The sequence below is a fragment of the Hippopotamus amphibius genome, chromosome 9 (genome assembly GCF_030028045.1).
Source record: "Hippopotamus amphibius kiboko isolate mHipAmp2 chromosome 9, mHipAmp2.hap2, whole genome shotgun sequence".
NCBI classification, from domain to species: Eukaryota; Metazoa; Chordata; class Mammalia; order Artiodactyla; family Hippopotamidae; genus Hippopotamus; species Hippopotamus amphibius.
This window is the reverse complement of record NC_080194.1, coordinates 112,090,034-112,099,227: the sequence shown is the minus strand read 5'-3', so window position 1 is coordinate 112,099,227 and position 9,194 is coordinate 112,090,034. Positions and strand designations below refer to the sequence as shown.

The window sequence follows — 9,194 nt, the reverse complement described above, 5'->3', positions numbered from 1 at the left end:
ACAGGGGCTCCCGGTTCTGGACCAAAGCTGGACGCCACTCTGCGGGCCTGGCTCCGACGGCGCTGACCACCACGTGGTGCCTCCAAGAGGGGAGAGTGGCTGCAGTTCCTGGGTCCTGGCCAGGGCCAAGTGCCGCCTCTGGCCAGAGGCCTGCACTCCTCCTCACCCCTTTGCCCTCCATTTCGGTGGCGTGCCCTCCCTGGCTGACCCCACCCCCCCTTCCCCACCTGTCCTGCCCGCCCAGCCGCCCCTCAGTAGTCCTCCTCAGCCAGGGAGAGGAGCACGGCCTTGGGTGTGTTCTCGAAGAGGGCCGCCCGGTTCTGCTGCTGCCCCTTCTTCACCCAGTGGCCGTAGATCCGGAAAGCATAGGCGTCGATGAGTCGCCGCAGGGGCCGGAGGGCATAGGGGTCTCGGATGACGATCTCCCGGGTCACGGGCTTCACGCGGCGGTACTGGTAGTAGATGCGCACGGAAGCCAGCACCGTCAGGCAGATCACCTGCGGAGGCCGGGGCCTCAGAGCTGCACCCGCCCCGCGGGCCTGGCTCCTTCCCCGCCCGGGTCCAGTGCCCGCAGGCCCTGGGCTTGTTTGCCACAGAGCCTCGTGTGGCTTCCGCTGGGCCTGTCCTCGTGTCCGCCTTCTCCTCCCGCCCTTCCCCATCCCCCCACCCGCGCGCCCACCATTCCCCCCGTTCCCACCCCACCAGCAAGCGGAGGCCTTAAGGCTGTTGGAGCCAGAAGAAGCTGAGCTGGAACCAGCACAGGCCTGGGCGGGAGGAGGAGGGCAGGTGCCCTGGCAGCCCCGTGGGCGTGACAGGTCCCCAAGAAGGGCCCCGCGGACTTGGCCTTGAGGGCCCTGCAGCACCCGCCCCGGGGTCCCGCGTGGGAGGCGAGCTTCAGTACCTTGAACTTCCCGCGGGGGCTGAAGTGCCGCACTTCCTCCACCACGTACTGCTGGAAGAAGGGGTGCGCTAAGGCCTCTTCTGCCGAACAGCGGCCCTGGGGGCTCACCACCAGGAAGCGGGACACCTGAGCGAGGCCGGCGGAACCGAGGGATCAAGGCTGGTCCCCCGTGGCGGGCGCCTCCATCCCGCAGCACGCGCGGCGCACGCCCCTCTCCCCGCGGCACCTGCCCCGCGCCGGGGCCGCGCGCCAGCAGGCCTGGCCCCTCACCAAGTCCTTCACGGTGTCCGAGTAATCGTCCCACTCTGGCGAGCCGAACTGGTAGTTGCCGCTCATGATCATCCTCAGCATCAGCATCTGCTTGCGGTGCCAGAAGGGCGGGGAGCCGGCCAGCAGCGTGTACATGATGACTCCTGTGCTCCACCTGGCCGCGGGCGGGCGAGGGAGGCAGGGGCCGCTGGAGCGCCCCCTCTCCCCTCCCCAGCCAGGTGCGCCCGGCCACGGGGGCAGCCCTGTCCCTACGGGTCACCTCCCTCCCCCGAAGCACTCACATGTCCACCTCCTTCCCGTAGCCGGGGTGGTCATCGTTCATGGAGCACTCAATGATCTCAGGGGCCAGGTAACTGGGGGTCCCACACACCTCTGCAGGGACAGTTTCCATCAAGACAGGTCAGCAGGGGCACTTGGAAGAGGAAAGCCCAAGGAGATAATGGAGATGGGACCAAAGTGCTGGCTAGGCTGGGATTCTCCGAACGCGGGCCTGGTTCAGGGCCAAGGGCAGGCCCAGGGTGCTGGCTCCTGTGGCCACCCGACTGGGGCCCCTCGCTGGCCTGGTCACTTCGAGCCATGGTGGCCTGGAACGCAGGCAGTGGGAACCTGGCTTAGCCCGGTCTGGGGAAGAGACACCCAGCCCTGAAACGGTAGGATTTTTATTCTGGGGGGAAAACCCAGGCAATCTCTGTTCCTGGGAGAGCTGAGGAGAGCCCCTGACCCGCTGAGTCCCTGAGCCCCTGACACGGGCCGAGGCCACGTTACCGGACCTCGCAGCTTCTCTCCGGGCTGCAGCTGGCAGGAAAAGCCAAAGTCTGTGAGCTTGATGTTCATGTCATCGTCCAAGAGGATGTTCTCGGGCTTCAGATCCCGGTGCACGATGTTGAGTTTGTGCAGGTTGGAGATCACCTCCAACAGGGCTCGCATGATCTTTCTGGGGTGGGACAGGCACAGGTTACTCTCATCTGCTGCTCTGCAGGGTCAGGTAACAGGCAGGGACACCAGAGCCCATAGGCCAGCCGGACTGCAAGTGAGGGAGGACTCAAGACAGGCCAGCCTGCCTGGGCTGAGTCAAGGGGGGAGGGAGGCCACCAAAGCCCGCCAAGCACACGCCCCACCCAGAGGAGTGCACGCCACGCTTCCTGCAAGACCTCGGTGCCTGAGCACTGGATGCAGGCCAGAAGTAGGGAGGGGGCAAGTCGACCCTCACCTGGTTTCCTTCTCACTCAGGGTGACCTTCTCAGTGAGGTAATCAAAGAGCTCCCCCCTCTTCATCCTGTGGGGACAGAGGGTTTGTAGCTGCATGTGCCCCAAGGCTACCCCCTCCTTACCCTGCTCCCGGAGAACTGTTTCCCACCTCACACCTCCAGGGGTACGTGGGCTGCTTCCCACGTAGGACCAAGGTCTGCGGGGAGGAGCCAGGGAAGTGAGTGGAGAGGCTGTCTGGGAAGGTTGGGGGAAGGGCAAGGGGGGCTGGGGAGGGGGATGGCTCCAGTGGGGAGGTCCCCCCGTCTGTGGGAGTGACAGCATGGACCGGGACTCCTCAGGGTCAAAACCAGGGCTGGGAGGGGAGAGAGGGACCCTGAGCCACTGGCCCAAGGCCCCAGACCCAGATCAGAAGGACAGGACTATCCTGACTGTTCCCAGGAACAAAGAGAAGCAGCAGCAGTACGAGTGATGGAAGAGCAGTTTTGCCTATTTTAGAATTTCTTAGGATTAAAAATTGTGGTTCCATCTTCTCACTTGGGATGATCTACAAAGAGGTCTCTGCTAGAATCCGCTAGCTATACCCTGGAAGGGAACTTGGGGCAGCGTTAAAAATAGCTTCCCCAAGCAACTTCTTCAAAGGTTAGAGACATTGGAGCTGTCCCCAAGGGCTCTACAGGACGGTGCTACCGAGCGGAGGTGGGGCAGCTGCAGCTGGGCAAGTCTGCAGGGGTGCTGGGCAAGGCTACTGGTTAAACACAAAAGGTGCATCCTGCCCAGCCCTCCAGGAAAAGCAGAGCCCAAGGGAGGAATTCTGGCCAGTATCCAAGGGAGGCAGGAAGATAGTTAACTGAGGGGGGGCGGGGCGGGGAGTTCTGTTTGAGGAGCTACCCAGAAATTAGAGAAGTAAGCCTTGTTTCATACACTGTCGGAACTGTGTCCCTAAAAGCAATCGTGCCTCCAGTTCTGATCACTTTAATTCCATGTTAAACACACGAGGAGAACTCACTAATAGCAGCTGTCAAAAGACTGACCCGTCAACACTGGGACCCTGCCTGGTGCATGAGCAGTCTCCGGCCTTCCTGGAGCTGGCAGGTTAACTATACAGACGCCACGTTACATTGTGTCTCCAAGAAAAAACAACACGGCACATGTTCAGTATGGCTCCACAGTGACGTGTTCCAGCAATACACAATCTGCTGAAATGATTTTCTCAAGTAAATCTAGTCCCGAACTTAGCAGTTACGTATGGAGAAATCAAGACAATGATTTGTGCAACAGAGATGTGTGTTCTTTAGTGAGGAGTCAGTGGAGCCGGGGCTTGGGAACTGGAGAGGTCCCTTCTCTGAGAAACTCCTAATAAAAGTGGTAAGACGTCTTAGGGCAGTCTTCACGGAGCACTTTGTGTGGTTGGAATGTGATGCTTGGAGGCTGGTGAGATGGGCAATATCACTTTTCCTGTCTTGAGAAAACAGAGGCTCTCGCAGCTAAAAGGCCCATGGGTCCCCGGGGGCAGAGGGCCCTGCGACGAGGAGCTCATCTCAGGAGCCCTGTTGGTGCGCAAGCAGGGGAAGAGTGCCGCGGTGCTGCTGATGCTGACGGTGCTGTCAGCCTTGGCAGCACATCCCACATACCGTCTCTACCACTGGCCTCCCTGGTGGGCCCCTTGCCCCCACACTGCTGGCCTCCTCCTCTCCACTCAACCTCCTTACACTCAGTGGGATCCTTTATCAAAGGAAGTCGGGGACTTCTCTGGTGGCGCAGTGGCTGGGATCTGCCTGCCAATGCAGGAGACACGGGTTCGACCCCTGATCCAGGAAGATGCCACATGCCTCTGATCAACTAAGCCCGGGCACCACAGCTACTGAGCCTGTGCTCTAGAGCCCGAGAGCCACAACTGCTGAGCCCGAGAGCTGCAAGTGCTGAAGCTGACGGGCCTAGATCCCGTGCTCCACAAGTAGAGAAGCCACCGCAATGAGAAGCCCGAGCATGGCAACAAAGAGTAGCCCCCCATCTCTGCAACTAGAGAAAGCCCGTGCGCAACAACAAAAGACCCTCTGCAGCCCCCCAAAACAACATGAAACAAAACAAACAAAAAACTAAGTCACATCATATCACCCTCCTGCACTTGGCCCTCCAGATTTCTCACCTCCACAACGCCTGCATAGTCTGCCTTTGGCACTTAGTGACCTTGCATCCTGCCTTCGCCACAGGCTTGCTCCTCTCCCCCACCCTGACTTCCTTGCTGAGCCTCAAACACACCAAGCCCACCAGCAGGGCCGCTGCTCTGGCTCTCCCCTCTGGAGGCTCCTTCTCCAGGTCTTGGCTCAGATCCCTGCCTCCCTCCATCCAGGTCTCTGCTCAGGTCGCCTCCTGGAGAGCATTCCCTGCTCACTGCCTCCGACCCTTCTCAGCTTGACGTCTGTGAGTGTGTGGATAACTCTGTGTGGGTTTTATGACTTGATGGTTTTCCGTTCACTCCCTGTGAAAATCAGCGCATGAAGTAGGATTGCATATCCTCAAAGTCTAGAATAAGTATTCAATGCCCGCCATGGTCATCACCATGGTAGTTACTAGTAATTAGCAGTTACATTGTACCAGTCACTGTGTGGTCATTACTCCTGGCGTACCCATGAGAAACCTGCTACTGAAAGAAATCATCCGGCCCGTAAGTGATGGACCCAGGATTTAAAACCTGGCAGCCTGACCCCAGGGGCTGATCTGCCTGTAGCATCTGTGACCTTCTGTGGCATCCACCGTGCAGGGGGCTGGCTGCTGGTCTCCAGGAAGCCCTGCGTGGGGGGCCACGATAGAAGTTTCTCCAACAGGCCCCAGGCCTGGGTACTTACAGATCAAACACCAAGAAGAAGAAAGTGTTGGTCTCATAAGTGTCCTTCAGCTGTACTGAAATGGAAATGGCTCGCTCGTCTCAGGCAGCAGAGGAGCCCGGGCGGGGGCAGTGGAGGCGCAGGGGCAAGGGGACCACAGCCACTGGGGCCTGACTCCGGAGCTGGAGGGGGTGTCACGATGGTGTTCCCCAGCAGGGCAGGGGGCACCCAGGGACGTCGCGCTCCCACTCCCCCACCCGCACCCAGCCCTGCCTGCCAGCCCTCCTGTGGGGCTGGAAGAGGAGGCTCAGAGCTGAATCCCGGGGGCAGTGAGGGTGCAGCCGGGAGCCTCAAGCCCCTGGGCACTGGGCCGGCAGGGCCTTGGGGTGCGGGAGACGCGCTGGGTGGTGCTGGCGAGCTGCCCTGGGGCCCGCTGCCCGGCTCGGGTTATCCGAGCAGAACCGTGGCGAGCACCCGGCGCGGCGCGGGGCCGTCACTCACTGATGTTGGGGTGTCCCGAGACCTTGCGCAGGATGTCCACCTCCTTCTGCGTGGCCTCTCGCAGCTCCCGCACCTCCGCGGAGCTGAAGCTGCCCCCACCCGTGATGTCGATGATCTTCACGGCGTACTCCTGGCACGTGGGCTTGTGGATGCAGCGCCTGACCACGCTGCTCACGCCCCTGGGGGTGCAGAGGACAGGCGGTCCCACGGGCCCCTCACCCCGGGGGGGCCCAGCTCCAGGCCGCAGCACAGACGGCCTGCCTTGTCCCCCAGCTCCCTGTGAGCTTTGGGGGTGGTGGGATGAAGAAGGCACAGGGAGGGCGATTTGCCTGGAGCTGAGGAGGAAGAAGCCTGCCCTCGGGCCTCCTGGCTCCTCGTTCAGTGCTCTTTCCGGGCATGGAGGAGGAAGCCGTACCCTCTTAGGGCCGTGAGCTTCCCGCTGACGCCTGATCCCTGACCCTGGCCCCAAACTGGGGGACTCTTTGCTGGGTGAGGTCTCTGATCTGGGTGCTCTCATACCTGCTTCCTCTGTCCCAGTTCAGGAAGGCAGGACCCCAAACTGAGGGGGATCCGAGCGGACAGTGCTTTGGGGATGGACATGGGGTCAGCGCTGCGGGTCCAGCAGAGAGTGCTCCCGCCCGCGGCGCTGGCCAGAGCCCAGGACAGCACGTCCCGGGGCAGGTGGGGCCGTACCTGCCCAGGATCTCCTTGGTCTCGTAGTTCTCATAGAAGCCCTGTGCAGACTGGGCTTCCGGCAGTGCCTTGTCGCGGGTCATGTTCAGCTCCTTAAAGAGGGGAACAGAAAGAAGCCGTCAGCCTTCCTGAGCTGGGGGATATGCTCTTTGAGGGCTGAAACCGTTTATCCCCCTTTTTTTTTTCTTCTTCTTCTTTTTTTGCTGCACCGCCCAGCATGTGGGATCTTAGTTCCCGGACCAGGGATCGATCCTGTGCCCCTGCACTGGAAGTGCGGAGTCTTAACCACTGGACCAGCAGGGACGTCCCTCTCCCTCATCTTTGTATCTCCTGGCATAGGTCTGGCCTCTTGTGCATGTTCCAGATAAATGTTTGTGACTTTTAAAAAAGGCTTTGGAAAGAGCCCGGCTTGCTTCCCCCCACTGGCTGGAAGCTCTGGGGAGCCCAGGTGACCGCGTGGCTCCCGGCCTGTTCTCGTTGAAGCCGTGGCTCCCCCGTAGGAGCAGCAGACGGTCAGCCGGGCTCAGGGCCAGGCTCGAGGCAGGCGTGGGGCCACTGGGCCCCAAGGTGAGCTCTGATGAGGCCAGCACACCCCTGAGTTTAGAAAGCACCACCGAGAAACTTGGCAAAGGACACACGAGAGTGTTGTTTCCTTTCCTCTTGGGGGAGACGAGGCTGGTCCTGCTTCTCCTCTGCCTGCTCTCTGCACTTGGGAGAAGGGGAGACGCTTCACGGTTTCCGTCGTCAAACATGCCGCTCCCACAGCCTCTGCATATCTCCCCCACTTGCAACTGTCCTGCCCGGAAACCATCCCTCCTTCTGGGACAGGCTTGCTGTGCTTCCACTGGTGCTTCCTCACCCATTCTGCCCTTAACAAGGCTTCTGTGGTCCCTGACCCTCCTTCTCTCTTCTTTCCTCCCCACCTCCCAGTCTCCCTCCCTTCCTTCCTCCCTTCCTTCCTTCCTTCCCTCTTTCCTCCTTCCTTTCTTTCTTTCACACTCTGAGAACTACTGTGCCAGGTGCTCTGAGGGAAGCAGAGCTTGGGGGGTGAGTCCTGGTCCCAGCCTCTGGCATCACTTGTGCTCTCATCTCCATCAGACCATGATCATCTCTAGAAGGTGCCGACCATCCCTCCCCACGGCGCCCCGTGCAGGTGTGTCACAGGTGCTGCTCCGCAGACATAAGTCGATGGCCGGAGGTGTCCCTTGGAGCCAGGTTCCTGCCGGCAGGATGGTCCTGTCCTCAGAATGTCCTCCCTAGTGACGGCCAATGAGCCCTGAGCGGTCCTGCGGCAGCGTGGGGCAAACGGAGCCAGGACCCTCGGGCCTAGACCTGGAGAAGCTGGCGGCGTTGCTTGGGGGATGTAGAGGCCACTGGGTACTGAACTCCTACCTCGCACGGAGGAACTGAGGAAGGGAGAAGATGCTGTACTGACTGGAATGGGACAGGTAGGTGATGGGCACGAGCTGCCTCTCAGCAGGGCCAAAGGTGCCTGTGGTCCCGCTCCCACTGCCCTTTCTGTGTCCAGGAAGGCCTGGCCTGTCAAAGGCGCCAGTCTGCTGACCAGCCACGCAGCAGCCCTGGCTGCCCCAGGACAGGCTGGCTGTTCCAGGAAGCCTGGTGTCCCCACTGCTGGGTGCCTGGTTACCAGAGGAAGGATTCGAATAACAACAGCCCCCTCTGCCAGCAGCAGGCTCTGGAGCTGTCACTGCTCCACCCCCACCCCGTCAGCAGCCCCAGCTGAGCACAGGGGCGTCTGCTCCCCATAAAAACTAGCCCAGTTCCTGGAAGTCCTTCAAAGTTCCCAAGATGGGCATCGGTTCCCCCTCCTCCCCCCAGCTCCCAAAGGTCTCTCCCTTCCCGCAGCCCTCCATGCACAGAGGGTGTATCTGGACCCAGCCCGGGATGCCCTCCTGCCTAGGGGCCCCTTTCCCTGGCACAGCCGGCTCAGCTGAGTTCCAGCAACACTCACCTCTCCTGGGGTGGGTGGAGAGGTCTTTCCTGCCTCACCCCCTCCCTCTACGCCTGCCTTGGGGCCGACTTCATGTTTCTGTGCTCTGCCCCCACCTGCATTCCCCACGCCTTACCCAAGAGGCCTCTGGAAAGGGTCCCCAAAGGGGAGTAGGTAGCCTGGTCCGTTTTGGAACATAACATCCCTCCCCAAAACTCAGAGATTCGGAAAAGACAGTCACGGGGATCTGCTTTCTGTAGACAGGTACCACAGAGGGGGCCTGCAAGAGTCACTGCTGCCCCTCTTCTGGCCCATCTGCCTTCAGAAGTGGGGAAGAGGGGCCGAACGGATTTGGGGTGTTCTGTCTGTCTCCCCACAGCCTCTCCTACTCCCCACCTGGCTTTTATCACTCACTGGCCCAGCTACTCACCGCTTGGTCCTCGCAGGGCCTGGAGGGAACGAGACAGGAATCCCAAAGGTCCCTGGGCCCCCTGGGGAGCAGGGACAGCTGAAGGCTGAAGCGTGGCCCGAGCAGACACGTGTGGCCAGAGTGGGGTATCTTGCTGCTCCTCCTTGGGGCTTTGCTGCTTGAGGACGGAAGGCTGCTGTGCCAAAAATAAACCACAGCTGCAAAGCTGGGATGCAGCCAAGGCTCAGCGGGACAGCGCACGGGACAGAGGCTGACCTCTGGTGGAGGGTGAGGGGAGCTGCGGGGGCCTGGGAGCAGGCGGGAGCGCGCGAGGGGACCAGTCTTCCCTCCGGAGCGCACTCAGCCTCCAGCTCAGAGGAGCTGCAGCCAGCTTGCTGGGAACACGCTGGCTTCTCGGGGAGCCATTTCTGCGAG

The 9,194-nt window shown here is 61.1% G+C and overlaps 1 protein-coding gene across 1 annotated transcript; it reads right to left on the bottom strand.

Moving 5' to 3' along the window:
• Window positions 1-241: 241 nt before the first annotated feature.
• Window positions 242-8,914, bottom strand: LOC130860055 (phosphorylase b kinase gamma catalytic chain, skeletal muscle/heart isoform). The gene is made up of 10 exons (XM_057747815.1): window positions 8,781-8,914; window positions 6,400-6,491; window positions 5,707-5,885; window positions 5,227-5,281; window positions 2,382-2,447; window positions 1,942-2,105; window positions 1,453-1,543; window positions 1,172-1,325; window positions 902-1,027; window positions 242-497 (listed from the first exon to the last, which is right to left on the bottom strand). The coding sequence occupies exons 2-10, from the start codon at window positions 6,480-6,482 to the stop codon at window positions 252-254; spliced, it is 1,164 nt and encodes a 387-aa protein (XP_057603798.1). The 5' UTR covers window positions 6,483-6,491; window positions 8,781-8,914; the 3' UTR covers window positions 242-251.
• Window positions 8,915-9,194: the final 280 nt, after the last annotated feature.

Excerpts from the sequence above, each read along its gene's own strand:
- LOC130860055 (XM_057747815.1), bottom strand. The coding sequence starts at position 6,482 with ATGACCCGCGACAAGGCACTGCCGGAAGCCCAGTCTGCACAGGGCTTC. Across the intron at positions 1,326-1,452 it reads TACGGGAAGGAGGTGGACAT|GTGGAGCACAGGAGTCATCA; the intron begins GTGAGTGCTTCG and ends GCCCGCGGCCAG. Across the intron at positions 498-901 it reads GCCCCCGCGGGAAGTTCAAG|GTGATCTGCCTGACGGTGCT; the intron begins GTACTGAAGCTC and ends CGGCCTCCGCAG.